At 40.0% G+C, this 18,093-nt stretch overlaps 1 protein-coding gene across 3 annotated transcripts in view; it reads left to right on the top strand.

Annotated features, from left to right (window-relative positions):
- DACH2 (dachshund family transcription factor 2) overlaps positions 1–13,533 on the top strand; it is a 303,611-nt gene extending 290,078 nt beyond the window's left edge. For 2 of the 3 annotated variants that reach the window (XM_063346550.1, XM_063346551.1), the window contains 2 exons: positions 2,822–2,887; positions 12,622–13,533. In XM_063346550.1, the coding sequence (XP_063202620.1) occupies positions 2,822–2,887; positions 12,622–12,659 (104 nt within the window). In that variant the 3' untranslated portion in view covers positions 12,660–13,533. The remainder of the gene's footprint in view (positions 1–2,821; positions 2,888–12,621) is intronic. The other variant, XM_063346549.1, reaches the window with a different exon arrangement.
- The last annotated feature ends 4,560 nt before the right edge of the window (positions 13,534–18,093 follow it).

Here is an 18,093-nt window from a genome sequence, read left to right on the forward strand (position 1 = left end):
ACATGACAAGAAATGCTGAATATATTACCAGAGAAATCTGTTACAGTGCCAGCTAAGACAATGTGAAATTTGGTTCCTATAAGGTTCTCTGAACTCTTCTCTCCCAGCAGATTCATTTTTAGAACTGCTGAGCTTCATTTTAAAAGCCGTTTGGCTGAAGTTTGCTCAGCCTCAGGACCTATTAAGTTTGTTAAATATGTATCAGCTTTCAGAGCTGACTAGGTTTTGAATGCTTCCCAAATATTCTTGTGAAACAAAAGCAAATCAGTTAATCTCCTAAACAGGATGATTATGTTTTGGGTAGCAGGAGGATATGCCTCTCCTTCTTAAGATGGTTCTGGCCAAAGTTTAGAGCTTTGGTTTGAATCTTTAAGACTGAACCTAGTTGAGTTTTAATTAAATTTCAGGTTCTGTAGCTACGGTTTAGTCTGTGCGTCCCTATCCCGCACTCTGTGCAGAGGCCCATGAATCAGTTACGTTCAGTCTCTGCTGAGTTTGTATGTCCTGTAGTCTTTACGTTAACTTTGTGCTGCCTGCTTTGGGCACTGCTTGCAACCGAGCCATAATAACACAAGCAGACTGCAAAACCTGCCTGAACTCCTGAATGAAAATAACGAGTTTCGCTTGAGTTCTCAGTTGTGAGGGCTACCCAAACTGTTTTTTAAAGTTAGGGCAAGCCTGTCTACATGAGCTGCCATCGCAACACTCCGCAATGGACTGCGAGTTGTGATTTATCTAGAGCACCTAAGAGATACAAACTCTTTAAGTATGAGAGCAACATCTTTCAGAGGCATTCTCATCTCCTGGGTTTTATAGTCCAGCATATCACTGTAACCAGGAACTGCCTGGCTTTTCTGATGTACTGACAATGAACGGTGGTGATTCAGGCATGGATATATACAGCTTGCACTTCCACCGTGATAAGGGACAATGACCCAAGGGAGAATGGGTGGACACAGCCAGCAGAAACCTTTTCCACCGCCTCCACTGGATCAGAAAAATTCCCCGATTGGATCCCACAGACATAGCCAGCACCTTGGGATGAATGTCAGGGAAAAACTAAAATCCTGATGTTCTGTAAGGTCATTCACCCAGATTCTGCCATCACTGGTAAGCACCTGCCACTGGCACGACAGTTAAGAGAACTCAGCAGTTCTGGAAGCCACAAATTAAAGGGTACCAACATGCCAGCAATGTGATTAACAGATCTTTACATCTGCTGTTGTGGGCCTGCCTGCTAACGTTTTGATTTGCAGGCGCACTCAGGTAGTCATATATATGTTAGTGCCTGCAAGAAGCTGATATTTACATGCTAATCTGATTGCACATGCAAATCAGGTAGCTCATTAGCATCTTAATCCACAATTTAATTGCAGGTACAATTTTACGACAACAAAATGTGAAGGGCTATTCCGAATATTTTTCATTTAACTCTGACGGTCTGTCTCATTTAACAGATGCTGTTATTAGTTACAGATGACTTTGTCATTTTATGTATATACAGCACGTATTCTAAAAGGTTTGAAAAGAAAGAACTTTTTTAGATTAATAGCTCAGTGCCCTGAACTTTTTCCTTCAAAACAGGAATCTGAATAAGGGAAACCCTATGTGATAGCAGTCATGTGTAATTTTATAGGAAAAAGTTGTATATATTAAAGTATTATTTATTTGTTCATATATATGTATAGGGCTACATATGTGTACATCGCATATATTTATTTCACTTATGCATATATTACTAAGAGATTACTCATATTACTCTTCCATGTATGGACTACAGTTTAATGGTTGCCCTACTTTGACATAGAGTTCGGTCAGGCTGTGGGGTGACCAGCAAAATGTCGCCTTTGCGATGGATACTGACACTCCAACGGAAGTGATCTGAGAAAGCAACAGTACTTGAGAAAGTCCAGAACAGGCTTCTACACAGAAAAACTTCAAAACTGTATACACAGCTCCCTTTCAGGTGTGGTTTTTTCCTGCGGTAATTTCTAAGGGCTGTATTATAAGGGAAGCAGATGTTTCTCCAGGATTCGAGGTGCCGTGGATTCAAATCACATACCCTTCATGTTAATCCTTGTTGGCACAAGGTGGATAATGGCATCTGCTATCATAACACCCTGGGGTGTTCCAGCCCCGCCCCCGCCCTGAAAGACTGTGCATACAGAGGTATTATCAATATGAAATTAAGTAGTTCAGAAGTGCATATCATTATGAGACTCTTTCTCAACCTGGAAAAAAGCACAGTCCATTTTGGAAAGCTCTTCTCAGAAATATGGAAATGTTTCACATAATATCACATACATAATTTTGTTTTGGGTGATAACGCATGCTTACAGCATCCTGAGTCTTTTAAATGCAGTTTTCACGGTCCTTGTCTATAACATGCACTCATACAAACGCGTGCACGCACACACAGGTTGACTGGCATTGGCTATGGTCTTTAATTCTGTACTTTGCAGGTATATGGCTAGGAGAGTCAATGTAGTTTAATATTATCACAGTTTAATTTCGACTTTTGTTTTTCATATGTCAGATGCCCTCATTCTCCAAGAGAATTTTACAGACATTAATATCATGTGTTGGTTATTATCTGATCGTCAGAAAAATGTGAAGCACATTAAAAATAATTCACTGTGAGGCCAGTAATGTTTGCACATTTTGGAAACGATTTACTACTGAAAAACCCTGTGGAGACCAAATGTTTTATGCAAGACTGCGTAACTTGGAGATCACCCTAGTTTGCTAGAACTATTTTTCTAAAGATGCATGAGAGAAGGACAAAGGGCAATGCATTAATCTTCAGTGTCACCTCTTTCAGATGCTGGAATCCCAGACATGGAAATAGAACACAACGGAACCCAACATGACAGTGCAGCAATGCAAGGTGCAGTATGTGCCGTATCCCATCACAGACCTGTTTGTCATAAGCCATATTAAAAATTAAATGAAATGCAGAATAGTTTTTGTCTCTGTTTTCCTGCTTTAAGATAAATGTAAATTACACAACTTCATTTTGTTTTCCTGTTCAATGTAGAAAACCTTTATAAGATCAGTACTTTACAGGATCAGAAATTAAATTTGTTTAAATTCAGGTGTGGGAAACTAATGTTTAGCTCTGATACACACGCTTAGTGCAAAAGTGATTTTACAAATTATTTATCTTTTTAAAATATTTTACTTCTGATCCTTACCTGCCTATCAAGATCATAGGTGTTCTCAAAAAATACATAAACTGTAGGTTCATGTTATGAGCAATTATATATTTTCCTCACTGTTCAGTTACTGTTTGTAAATACAGAAAATTCGTGTATTGTCTGAGTGCTTCCCGACGAATGATAACTGCATTCTGGCTGTAGGTCTGTGAAGCAAGGCAGTTGTGTAATCATCATTTCGGGGGCCTGAGATACAGAGATCTTAAGGGTCTTTTCCATTACCGTTGGAAGCCTATTTGAGACACGCAGAAAATCCGTTGTCACCTGTAATAAAATTTGGTCTGAGCAATTTGAACATAGAAATTCTCTGACTTTGGAGAAAGTCGAGTTTTGTAGTGTTGGTTTTCTATACCACCAACCTTTTTCTCCCTTCAGTCCTGTGCCGTATTCATTACGCACCGCTCAGTTCTGCGCTGGCTGTAGCAGCCTGCAGACAGCTGCCTCTTTCAATGTAACTGCTGCTTCTTAGAGCACTTCCACCCTTTCTACTGAATCATGTAATGGTAATGTGCAAAAAATAACGCGAGTTGAAGTAACTAAAGCCAGCCCCCTTCTGTGTAGACAGAAGACGGACTGCAGTACAGTTATAGATAGAAACAGAACTTCCAGCATTTCTCAACTGTTAAAGGCTTGACTTTGCATACCTCTGGTATGCATCTGTCATCCGTCTGTCATCTATACAGGAAAGCTTTCAAATGTTTTTACTGCTGTCTCTTTTTGTGATTTTAGGTTCATATGCTACGTATTATAAAGGAGGAGAATCACAGCTTTATTGTAATGCATATATATCCATATAACATATGTGTGTGTACAAATATAAGTAGAGTTGTGCTCTAAATATTGCAATTGGAAAATTGTTACTGCCAGAAATAGTCAAAATATTGGATAAGCACTTGGGACACATGTATTTAAATTTAACAAGCGAAATATTCCTAACGTTTACGATCTATTTATGATACGTGCAGAGATGAGTGCTCAGTGCTCTTCCAAAAAGATTCTGAGAGTCCAAGGTGCATCTGGACAAAATCTAGTACAAAAAGAAAGTTGATGTCAAGTTTCAATTGAAGAAAAAAGTTACAGTTGGCTCAAATGTGTCTTCCCATCAAAAATGATTATAAATAACTTTGGGGGAAGTGATGCATAGCCAATTCCAACAACCATTTACTTACTAGAAGGAATTAAGACAACTTTCGTATACTTACTGTAGTCTATTGGTATATAAGAAAACCTCGTGGTTTTGTGATTTTTATTTCAGGTTGGTTTGGTTTGTTTTTTTAAGAAATCTGATCCCAGCAACATCATTCTTTAGTTTTAACAGGCTTTGGATCATGAAGTTTTTGTTCAGGGTAAGGGCCTGAACACAGCGAGAACTGGATGTCCACTGTGTTCAGTATCTCTGAGCCTGGTGCCCTGTGTGGAAGCAGAACATGACTTGTGCAACAGGCGGTGTAAACCTGTCCTGTACTCTGCAATGGCAAAGCACCTCTTGTCTTCACCACAGTAATGACTGACAGCATAGGCTGACTTCTGTGACAGCTTCGTGCAGTGATTCTGTTCAGATGTAAAGGTGTGATGAGTTTAGCTAGTTTTTCACTAAGCACTCCCCAACTGATACAAAGGTTTTTGAAGAGCTCTCTACAGAGCTTCTTTAGATTTCAAAGTGGTTCTGTCCTGTAGCACCCACCACCTATTTCATTTTTATTTATGCTGATACTGTAATATCTTTTTATTCTCTTTTCCTTTGATTACCGTTTTTGTACTTGACAGCTACTATTGCACTTCCATCTTTAACAACTTGAGCACACTCCCTTATTGCCCCCTTGATTTGCTGCTTTTGCTTTTTGGGCCCTGGGAGGAGCAAGGGTCAAAACACATGTCCCTAATACAAAGTTGTTTCCAAGCTTCCAAAATCTCTCTCTATTGCACAGAAAAAGGCGTTAGCATCAATGCAGACCTTTCTTTTGCTGTAGTCAATAGCTCTGCTGGACAGAAATCTATCATTCACACAGTGCCTCTCCTTTGAAATTCAATTAGTTTCACTGCCAGTAGCTCCTTAAGACGGTTTAAAGGAAAATTACAAAAATATTGCACAGCCACCTTTCACAGTGATTAAGTCATATCATATTTTATGCTCATTTCTTAAAATGATTTTATTAACACAAGCTGTTCATACACTGGGATTCTGATCTGCATTATAAATCTTTCCCGTTTAGTTGGCTCATTTTCTCTACGCTTTGTATATTAATTGAACAGAAATTTTATGCAGATGAGACTTAGAACTTTTTTGAACTTCACAGTCTCATACTTCCATCCTCCGTATACCTGATCTTCTAGTCCAGCATAGCTTGTTCTGAGAGAAGCTTTTTAGCTGACAAAATAGAAAAGTAATAATTGCTGTGGTCGCGCAGCCCCCTGCATATCTGAGTGGTGCAGGAGAGGGTGCCGCATGCACACAGATACCTTCTGGTCTTGCTTCCGTAACTCGGTTGTGGGCCAGCACGATAGTGCATCAACCATTTTATCAGCCAATCTCCGTTTCACATAAAATAAACATACTGGGTGTCATTAAGTGCACCTTCAGATCAATGATTTTTGCAAATGACATTCAAGTACCATTCGAGTAGTGCATTTTTGCTGATAAAAGCAAATTAAATTAGCACAACTACAAGTGTGCTGATAAAAACTAAAACCGAACAGCAGCACCATTAGCTAACAAAGTAATATTTTCTCTTTACTGCTTTCTGCCATTTAGTTATTATCCTATTGGAAATCTAATTATAATCCTTTTACTCCCTAGTCAAACTTCACAGTTTTTGCAAGCTTAGCACTGACAAGTGATTTCATTACATTTGATTGCCCGCGCCCAGATTGACTTAACTTCACTCCGAGACCTAAAAGCCCTCTCAGTTTCTCAGATTCCCTGTTTGCACATTACAGCAACAGCTCCTTTAATTAATTAGCATGAACAGCAGTAACATGAACTGCTGAACAGAAAATAACATCATTTTATGATCGCAGGGAGACTTCTCCTTTTGCATGTTTATACCTTAGTTAACTTTTGTATTACTATATTTCATTGTTAGGGGATATTGGAACAATCAGCAAAGCAATGTTATCTTAAAATTTTAAAAAATAGATGTTACCATAATACTTGATGATAACAATTTACAAAAATAAAAGACTCAATTTCAAGAAGGAGGCAGCAGCAGAGGCAGACAGACTTTCCTGACGTGCAGACATGGTTCAGAGGAAACGTACCTGCAACAGGAGGGTGACCCAGGGCGGCTGCTGCTCCTGCTTTTGTTTGTGAAATAACCTGGCAGAGATTTAGCACAAAATCTCTCAGTAGCCATGACTAACTTTTTATTTTTATCTGTTTGCCAAAGATGAAGGACTGTTGAGGTTTAGAACATATTTTGGTTTTTCTTAATTAGAAAATTGGGCTATATTTTTTCAATATTCTGATATAACCCGGCAGTTTTCAAAGCCAGCCCATGGTAAAAAGGGCACAAGGGGGACAGAAAAGAGAGGGGTAGTGTTTTTGAGAAGTTTAACAACTTTGTTACTGTATCAAATGATACCTCCAAATGCTGCTATCCACTGAAACCAACCACGCTAAGGGATTTCAGAGCAGTCTACAATTGTCAGAGACAAATTCAACATCCTGTAAATGACAGTGCTATTGTCTTGGTCTTGCTTTCACTGAAAAAAAATGTTCAAGCACTTACAATTTTACATTTAAAAAAAAAAAAAGAGCAGAACCCTGTGATTAAAAACTCTTGAGATTAAACTAAGTAGAGGCCTTGTATTTTCCTTGTGAGTGAGTTCTTTGCTGTCATCTTCTTCATTTGAGTCTTAGGGCTTTTCCTCTCCCTCCTGTCCAAGCTGCGCTCTGCCCTAGGGGGTGCTCTGAATTACTAAACCTCTAGCAGTTACCTTGTGCTGTGTCATATTGCAGTGCTTCTAGAAAAGCTCTTTCAAAGGTTGTATGCAATGACCAGACTGTCATACCTGTGCATACACTGGCCACGTGCGGCTGAAAGCCGTCTCCTTAGCTGCCAACCAAGGAAAGGGCCCTCTTCAGTAACTAGCTATGAGATTGCTGTGCTGACTACATGGCTTGCCTGCTGGTGACACAAATGCAGGGCTTTAAAAAGTAACAGTATAGCTGATCTTAGTGTTATTTCTACTTTTGATACACAGTGCTTTTCTGAATCTCTCTCTCTGTAAGCTCATACACACACGCGTATGAGGGAGGAAGCTGAGATTTGTGATTTACTGGAAACCAAAGGTGAGGAAAGGTTTCCCCAGGAGACTGTCGAGTGTGCAGCTTCATACCTTTCTAGTCTTACAAAGGGCTAAAACATTTATTCAATAATTCAGTGTCGGTAGGCTTGAACATTTCCTAAGCAGGAGCCACTGTGTTACCTTCCTGTCGACTCAAGCTGACAATGTCAATCCAGCATCCGCATAGTTTGTATTCAGTCAACATATTCTTGTCCTTGACTATTGTTAGTCATTAGAGATCTTATTTTCTGTACAAGTTCTTACATCTATTAACATGGATGCGGAAATACTGGAGAGAGTCGACTCAGTAGTCCTCAGCACAGAATCAGTGGGGAAGAAGCCCCAAACGCAGCGGCTCCGTGCCTGTGCAGCGCTGAAGGCGAGGGGCCGGGGTCCTGCCTGCCACAGGAGCGAGAGCCTGCAGGGAGGAGAGCTCGGGTACCGCTCCCCCGCAGGGAGGCTCGTCAGCGCAGCCAGCGTTAGACATCAGAGACTGCACATCTGCAGGGGTGGAAAAGAGGAGATATGAAAGAGCAAGAGATTAAAAAAAAGCAAGCCAAACTTCATTAGTACTGCTGCTCTCAGAAGCAGCATTTATTGTTCACGGTCTTCCGTGAGTCAAGAGGAAACCATGCCCTGCTCACAGTATGCTATTTTTTTCTCTTTCACTGCTCAGTTTGGAAAATATTTACAGGTAAGTGGAAGGGAAGAATTTTGGTGGACAACTAATAAACAGGCAAAGAAGTCAGTTTTACTCACTTTTGTCACATGTCTGAATGAGTAGCCCAAAAGCATGAGAACTGGTGGCAGGCTGGGTCTTGTGTTTTCATGGTAGTGAAGGGATCCTTTGCTGCGTTTTTCCTGATTGCTGTGGTCATTAGCCCACTGGCAGGGGCCTGGATGCAGCCTCCCTCCAGGCCAGGCAGCGCCCCTGTTTGCTAAGAGGTTTAGGGAAAGAAGGTGTTTCGAGGGATCTCATCCACAGTAGAAGCTAATGCAAACTGTTCTCTGATTTTTCTTTTTCTTTCTGTAAGATAAGAGACTGATGCTGGCTAATTAGCCCCAGCTTTGTAAGTTAGATTTCTAGTTATGGCATTGCATTTTCCATGTGTCACTGCATCCCAAGCTCAGCTTGGCTCTGATCTAACTGAAATGCTGACTCTGTTTACGTAGCCTAGGAGGGGTGGTGAGACCAGCTCCTGTCCCGCACACCTGCGGTACCGCGTCAGACTCTGATTCACCCCCTCAAGTAGGAGTTGTGCTGCCCCCGTCCCTCCCGCCGCTCTTCTGTCCACAGAAACACAGCCACATCTCAGCTCAACCTTTATTTTAGAAGCTCTCCCAACTCTCCTTTATTTAAATTGGAAAAGTGGGATTTTCAGTTTATTATTTCATCTCTGCTACCCGTATTCTCTGCAAAATGTAGTGATGGGTTTTATTTTTTTAAATTGCATGAATAATTTACAGTTACTGATACAACAAACAAATTTATCCTTGTTTCCTCATTATGTAGCAGATCCCAAATTTCCTTCCTCCAATGATTTTCTCTTTCAATTTCCAGTGTGCTAAAGTTACCTGCACAATCCCAACCTGTAGCTGTCTCGGTTAATGGCAGCCAGCCAGCTGCTGCGCGTTCCTCCCCTTGCTGGGCTGGATTTGCACACCAGCATTACCGGGGCACATTTCTTTATGCAAGTTGTGAGAGTACACGTGGAAATTTTGTTTTAAAGTTATTGTATTATGGAAAAACAGCTGAATTACCAACTTAAAGATACTACAGACAGAGCCTCACAAAGGATTCAGAAAATTCAGAGCTGCTGAACAGGCTGAAAAAAAGAGAAAAAAAAGGAGAAAAAATTGAATAAATATGCAGATTATAATTATTGTTCTTGTATTTGTCCTTTACACACACATTAAAACCTTGAAAGAAAAAGATGATATTGTTGCTGAAAGCGCAAGAGATGAATGTATACCCTGGACTAAGAACTCAGGGAAGACAACAGAATCCTGAGGGAAAATTACAATTATTAACACAGGCTCTGAGAGTATCTGACGCTCTGGTTCACTGAGAAATTGTGAGATCTTTACTTGTCTTAGACATTGTGAAGGGGAAAAAAAATCCTTTCTAAATGTCTTGCTTATTAAGCCGGTCATGCATTTCACTGTAGGCTGTAAAGCAGTATAACATGCACAGGGGGCTCATAAGCATATTTTAGTGTTAGGGAATATCATTTATACAGTTTTTATATTGTCAATATTACCCCTAGAGAAGGAGATTAGGCTTTAAACTACTGTAAATCTACGCTTTTGCTCACCTTTGTATAATTTCATTTTTTAATAGAATGAAGCCCACATAAATGAATATTTGATTAAGGGATAAACCTAATAAAAGAATACATTTACTGCACACAGATTTATTCAAATCTTTGCTATATAATACAGTAAAATGCTGTAAAATGGTATGTAGTTTGCAGTCAGCTACACCAAGGGGATGGTGAATATTCTTCAAAAAGATAAATTTGACAACATCGCATTGTCTTTCACATATAAGTGGTAGCACAGATGCTCCTAACACTTCAATGCCTCATAGGTGGTTGCTGTATGACGTTAATGTCATGGAGTTAAGTTTATTGCACAGCAACAAAAAAGTATTTTAATTTCAGGAGAATAATTGAGAGCTTTATAAAAAAGGAAATATTTAACTATGCACTTTCTGTTTACTGATCAATAATATCTCCTGGGTGGCTGCACTGTGCTTGAGCGTTGGCATTTACTTTCTCTCTTACAGGTATTCTAGAAATCTCCATTGGTCTTCCCTTGAGAAATAAAGGGACTAGGAAGGGAAAATTGAAACCTGTTTCAAAGTTTAAATAGGCAGCCCATCAGCCCATGATACCCTCAATAAGCACCTCCTACCTTAGTTTGAAAAATAATTTTAAAAATACAATAAAAATACCAAGAGTTAAAAAAAAAGAATAATATTACTGATCCTTACTGATCCCATTTTTGATAAATCAACTCTTTCCTTGAATGCACGTCCGGATTCCTCCCCTCCTCTTGCAGACAGAGTCCTTGTCGCCAAATGCAGCACCGTAAACGTGGGCACATGCGTCGCCTGTGTCTCGCTGTCTCTGTACAAATATCAAGCATCAACCATGTATCAGAAGATGCAGCTGATGCCCGGTGGCCATTTAGTGAGTTACGTGCCTAATTTCTGCTGACTTCATTATTGCATTATATGGACTAATTCCCCAAGCACATCTGTAAATCCCACTCCGTGTAGGTGGTGAGGCAAGACGATACCTGTGTGGGTCTGGCTGCCGAGCCCAGGCCCCCAGGAGTAGACGCACAGGCGCTGGATGCCCAGCACATCTCATGCCTTGGCTGCTTCTCGGCAGCACGCGGAGCGGGGGTGGTACTGGCTGACAAGCAGGACTTCAGCCTTTCCGACGGCCTATAAAGACTATTCATGTGATTTTTTTTTTTGAGGGCAGCCAAACCTGCACATTCTGTCCATGGCTACCTTTTTTAGAAGTACAACTTTAATATAGGCTAGCTCACCTGCAGCCTGCAATGGGAACAAGTCACATGCAACTTCCTAATAATCAGAAGGAGAAAAACGGAAAACAACCCCAAACACAAAACAAACCAGCCCCAGAGTGTTCAGTATTTGTATTTCTGGTTACACCCTCCCCAGGCTTTAATATTTGCCCCACGAAGTTTAAGACAATTTTAATAAGCCAAGGGCCTGAAACTAATTTTAGTCACTTCTTTGGAGGTTCCCATGCTCCCGAACATTCCTCCGGAGATGTTATGTCCCTGGCTCTTCCGATCTTTATTCTTGTTTACGTCGAAAATACATATTAAATCATCTCTGTTTGGAGAGTCTGAGCCTCCTTAAAACCATGAAACATTCAATTACTAATTAGCTGTTTCCTGTTCCTAATGAAGTGAACATGTCGGATTTGGATTAAAATTCAGCTACTGCTCTCCTCTGTTTATGGTTCCAGATGTTTTTGTTTTATCTAGGAGGTTACTTTGACAGCTACTGCTAAATGATAAATCACTCATATTATAGCTGAAATGCATTTTGAAATTGAAATGTGGCAAACTTTGAGATTGCTCCAAGGATCAGTGTCAGTTAGCAGGTCAATACTTGTTCTTTCCTTATGAGCGTTCAGTATTGGCATATGTAAAACAGTAATGGGATAGATGTCAACATTATACAAAATGCTTCTCAATATTATCATTTTGCTATCATCTTCAAGATCAGTACTTGCCGGTTTAGCCGGGCAGATTCATGATTCATTGTATAATGAACAAGAATATGGATTCTTGTTAGCTTTAGTTTCTGCAGGCATTTTAATATTTATTTTTTCTCTGGGCTTAATGTGAAAAATCATAGTTGATAGGTACTATAACTAGGAAGCTTTTTATGAAAAAAAATAAGTGTCTTTCTACTCATTTCCTTAAAGAAAAATATTTTTAAAATAAATATGGCAGTTTCTGAATGAAAGAACCATTTCCCAAAGAACAGATACTGATTTACTTCTATTCCATTTTTTTAAGGCAATGCAATTTTGTTCTACCACACTGCTCCCAAGAAGGTTTTGTGCATGTACTAATGGTATGTTGTAGAGCTGATGCCACGCTACTCAGTGTATCTTACAGAAGCGTGCAATACAACACAGGCTGCTGTCTGAAAAAAGAAGGAAAATGAGTGCTCAATTAAAAAGCAAATGTCATAAAGGAAGAAAATTCAAATAAAAATATTTATAGTCTCTACTCAGCAGCTGCTGGCTGGTGAGCACTGTTAGAAACAAGGCTGGTGGTGTTTCAGCCCAGCTGAGGTCCCACTCCGGTACCACGGGGGTCAGAGGCGGCCGGTGCACTGACCCGCTCATTTCTCTGTGCATCCACCTCCGCAGGGCTCTGCCGGGCTTCCTCATCGGGTGCCGCACATGATGGACAGTTTGTATCACTTGTAGGTCTGATAATTTGGTTTGAGGAAAAAAAAATCCACAAACAAATAAGGAAACCCACCTGTTTCAATTAATTATAAAATGTGTAACTGTGTAATTGACTTTTTTTTTTCTTTTCTTTTTTTTTTTACCTCCAGAAAACAGAACATACATCAAACCTACTATTATGTACTGAAGGAAACACCCATTGCTGAAAAATGTATAATGATCACTATTTGAAGACTATATAGTTCATGAAAAACATCCCTTCCAACCTTTGATGCCTTCAGTACTGTGTGAAGAACAGGATTTGTAGCATGAAACTTGAAGGACGATTTCAAGCAATTTACTGTTGCTGCATCGAAAACTGCCGTATTGTCATTAAGAAATATTGAGACTTTTTACAAGCTTACCATACCAAACCAGGCCTGTTGCAACAGATCATTTTTAGGTCCCCGGAGATAGAAAGGAGTTTTAGTATTTTTAAGCACATACAGGAATTATTTCCCCTTCCCCCCCAAAAAAAGATTTTTTTTTTTTTTTCTAAGGAGGTAGCTATTACTGTATAGCAATGGCACAATGATTTTAAGCCACAAAGGTCCTCACTGGCTGTACATCACACCAGTCCAGTTTATCACTGAAACTGTTCAACATGGAGCTGTTTCGATTGTGTTTATAAATTAAGCTTTGTTTACTGAAGCAGATACTCAATATATATTACGTTTTAAAAAGAAATGTGTGTACATTTTTTAAAAGAATGATGTATAAATTGTCCTTTCATTAGATGACCAATTCAAAAGTGTGAGCTAAACCCTAATAGCTGACGTAATATGAGGATTATAATTGATGCTTTTTTTTATGCTCAGTTCAGCTTGGCTTTTGGTCTTTTAAGATGAAAAAAATGAATATGCAGTAGAGTGTTAGATAATGGAAACTTTTAAGTATGGTTTCTCTGTTGTACCATATTAAGTTAAAAGTACACATTCTTTGTTAAAAAATGTTCTTGCTAAAAATACAGTATTAAAAATTTTTTTGTTTGACTTTGGAAATCTTTTAAGATTTTTTTTTTTGACTGTGAATTCCCATAGTTATTGTACTAATGCAAAATGATATTTTGCACTATTAAAATTACTTGAAGAAACGACACAATAAAGAGGGTGGGTTGGCATTAAACATTTTCTTAATTATTGTATGTTCCAAATTCTGAACTTTGCAGCCGAAACATTCCTGTCTGAAAATACTTGACGGAAAGCTGGTTTGAGTTAAATGGAATTAAGTAATCACCTGTTTGCTCTTTACTTTCATTCATGGGTCAAAGGCACGATGCTTATTTACTTATAAACTCATGTTTATATACACGTTTATACACATGCCTTGAATTAAGTCACTGTCACTTAAAACCAAACCTTTAAATAGATCTATGGGGAACGTATTTCCTATGATTATGTGTACTGCTATCTATATCTGTATGTCTAGCGTTCAATATTTCATTTACTTTTAGCACTAGTTGTTTTTTTCTGGTTAACAGACTTTTGCTAACTTTCGAAGTGTAGCATCAAACTGCTACGTAATACAGCAAAAAAGAATCATCTGAGTTTCTGTTCCTAAAAGAAATCTTTTAGCTTAACCAGGTGTCAGCTCAAGACAACATGCCGGTGATCAAACTAGTTATCAGAACAGTCTTTCAATGTACAAACATGGTTTTTTCTATATTTTTTTTATTGCAAGCATTCTAATAACTGCATCAATCACACTGGCATTGATTAAACAATAAAAAATTGAATGATAGGAAGAAACAGGAGCATTAGGAATTGTGAGTGCTCCCGTACTCTTGATAAAAGCTCATGTGTGAGTAAAACACTGCGGCACCTGAACTTAAATTCTACCTTTGACTATTTATTAATGTTAGTTGCTATTACATGAGGATTCTCTGATATGAGGGCTGCACCTTATATCTAAACCTTATTTTTAAAAAGGACTTGAAACAGTCCTTGGGGTACTGCAGCATTTCTGACTGATTGACCCAACTCTGGTGTTCCTCCTGCGAATTGCAGATTTTTGAAGAGAGCTCTTTGATGCATTTTAGAAAGACTTAGAGTAACTAAATATTTCAGTCTTTGAAGTGGAAGCATTTCTGCATTTTTCTTTAGTCTCCATAAAGGCAATTTTAACTTTTGTTTTTCCATCAATGGCTGATCTACATTTCTTAGGGATGCATTGATATCGGGTTGATGGCACATCATTGATTTCTAATTTGCCCTTCACAGAATAGTTTTAAATGTCAAAGCACTGGCAAATGAGATTTAGGAAACTGATAAACTTCAGACACTGAATCTGCCGTTAAGTCCTTACCGGGCAGCTCCTGATAAATATTGACAGACCAAGACACTGAGCTGTTCACGTTAGCTCAACCTAACGAGCACGCTTGTAACTAACACTTTCTGTTGGAGAAGCCTGTTAAAGCCAGAACAAGCAATGGGTTCAACAACAAGCCAATTATGATTGAATAGCCCATATAAAAGTGGGGATTTCAAATTTTTTTAATTTACTTCCTGTCATCTCCGCAGGAATATTCCAACTGACACTCTCCTGCATAGAGGTCTGGCGTAGTTGTTTGTGCCGTTTCTGCCTGCTGCAGCATGGCATGCGGGACGGTGACCGTGGAGCCAAGGAGCCACTTCCCAGCAGGGAGTCAGGGCAGGCAGCAGTCCCCCACCACAGCGCTGCCTGTCTGCCCACCCACCACACGGACTTTGGGGGGTGAGGTCTGACACAGCATGCGGCAGCGTACAGAGCCTCAGCGTAGACTTTGTCTGCTTCCAGGCACTGCAACAGAGCACACAAGGCAAGAAACTGAGGAAATAGCTTTCATGTCATATCTCCTAAGTCTCTGTTGATCATGTCATTAAGAGGCAGAGGAGATGGGATTGTTTACTCAGAGAAGACAAAACTAAGGGAAGAATTAATTGTCTTTCTATCTAAAAGTAAGCTATAAAGAGCAGCAAAGTAACCGTCCCTGTCCTCTGAGGTTCCGTGTGCAGTGAAGGTCAGTGTGCACTGCTTTCAGAAAGCTGCACAGCCCCATGATCTCGTTCCTGCCCGGTGGTCCAGCACAGCAAACACAGGTGATGTTGAGGTGGGGTTTTTTTTTAATTTCTCATGGACACAATTTCACATTCAGCTACAGTTCTCACCCTCCTTGTTCATCTTGTCTTTTAAACAGTGGAACAGTCTCAGGAGGAGAGTTTTGGAGAATCCGTACCCTCCAGCCTGAGGGTAGAGCAGGGCAGAAGGCAATTCAGAATTCACCATGCTCCCCCTCAGTTGAGGCAGTGAGATGAACAGCCCCAGCTGGCTACAGTGCTGGTAGCCAAGAGGGACATGTTGGCTTTTGGGTTGTTTTTTTTCAAATGAAAATGCCTGAGAGGAGCAGGACTTCGGCTGTGCCAGTGTCCTCAGCACCTCCTAAAAGTGGCAGAGCAGAGGGACACTGAAAGCCCATTTTGATGCAGTGTATGGGCTGCAGGAAGCTCAGCTGGGGATGGGCGTTTGCAGGCTGGGGGGGCACAGCCGAGGTTGGGGTGCAGCACCCACAGCCCCTCTCCATCTGGTCTCTGATAGCTCCAGTTCCCTACAAAGTATCTCCTTGTTTGTAAATTGCCTTGGAAATGGCATTATGCCAATAAAGTTGGTGTTAGCTGGACACAAGGTGATCTTGGCTAAATGCAGGCAGGTTAATGGACAATGTATTTCAGCAATTTTTATGAATCTTGTGTCTGCTATCATAATAAACTCTAACAAAATCAATAGTGACCAATCTCAATTTAAAATCTGGATCTATAGTAATACACAGCGAGAACACTCTCCTTTAGAAATGCATGGCTGTGCATTAAAAGCTGAATGCTAGTTTAAGTAATTGCTATCTACAAGTAAGTGGCCCATTAATATATTTATTTACAGAATATCTTTGGTAATGTGACAAAATGTGGGCTAACTCAAATTGTTATGAATTTCCTCCGTGGCCTCAGCCGCTCTCCACGACTGCTGCTGTGCGTAGGGGTGTGTGCCGTGCTCAGACTGAGCCCTGACTGCAGGCGTGGGGGTTCACAGCCTCGCCGGGCCCAGCCGGAGGGTCTCTTACCTTTGGCAGCAGTCCTGAGATAAAGACTTCCCGCTCTCCCACTGCTGCTTCCTGCTGCGGTACCGCAGCCTCCTGCCTGCGCTGCTCTTCCTTGCTGGGGTGAGAAGGGAGGGAGACGGAAAAGAATTTACAGAGGCTTGTTTAAAGGCAGGTCATGTGCTCTCATCATTTGTTATACCTACTACAAATGTTTAGGCATTTATAAAATCACTATTATAATTCTGTCTGCAAATAAGGGCGTCTTTGATGATTTGAGGCTGGGATGGAGGAGAGAAAAACAAGTATTTTTAAATGATGAATTTATAGATGAGTTATGAATTACTACAGTTTTATATTTGTACATCAAAGAAATCAATTGAAGTGAGCCAATTCAGTGTCAGCACAGCACAACTGCTGCAGCTCGCTCCCGTTCCATTAGACCATCATCCATTTCTGCTTCTGTTGGCCAGCCAAAGCTGGCATCTTAATAGAGCATCCTTTGCATGAATGTTGGAGTGTGGTAATCTAAGGTAGGGGCAAATACTCTTTTTGGAACTTGTTTTTTAAAATAAAGAACTCCCATTATTCTGAGTTCCAGTTAGAAATACATTAAGATTTTACTATGTCTTCATTATGCAATTCTGTTGATGTAATCCCAAAATTATGAAAGTAAATACAGAACCCTGTATTAAAATGCTCTTACGATAACTGATACTTAAAAAATTGGATCTTTTGTAGTATTTAAACTTTTTAAAAATACATTTGACTTCACATGTTTGAAAATGTAAGCACTGCTTGCACTGCTTTTTAAAAAATGACAATGAAACATGTAATCACAGAGTAGTAGATCCCTATTACTAGATGTGAGTTCTTTGCTTTGGCTGTCTACAAGAGGGGCTAGTTGTGGGAAAGGGAGAAGTTTTTGCTGTCCCTAAAATGTAATTGCTTACCCTCAAAGCGACAAGGGCTGCCCCAGCGTCCTGAGTTGTGTTCTGCGGCTGGTGTGTCTGCCTGACTAACTGCAGGTGTTGCCTCTAAGAGCAATCCAGCTCTGTGCCAATACAGCTGGTGCAGCTTCTATGTTTAAGGTCATTATCTTTAAAACCCAACACTCTCAGACAGGTTAGGCCATACATATACCTGCTGCTCCTGGTAACGGAGCAAGTGCCCAGTATTCTGGAATAAACGTTGGCCAGTCAGCAGGATGGTGGAGAGGAAACAGCCATAGAACTGGCACGTTCACAGTGTATTATACAGAACCGGCCCAGCTCTGATTAATAGTTGTGTGCTTCAGTCAGCCAACAGTGAGACAGATGTATTTATTTTTCACAAGAAAGTCTGAAACAAGACAATGGAGAGAAACTTAGTCATTTTGAATTGTTAGTTGAAGACGTGGTTTCATCATAATAAAGTTTGCATCATAGTTCCTTCATAATAAGTATTGCAATACAATACATCTTACATTAAGGTTATCAAGTGTGCTTTGGAAGTATACAGCCTTACGTAAACA

Source organism: Chroicocephalus ridibundus, chromosome 9 (genome assembly GCF_963924245.1).
Source record: "Chroicocephalus ridibundus chromosome 9, bChrRid1.1, whole genome shotgun sequence".
In the NCBI taxonomy this organism is placed as follows: domain Eukaryota; kingdom Metazoa; phylum Chordata; class Aves; order Charadriiformes; family Laridae; genus Chroicocephalus; species Chroicocephalus ridibundus.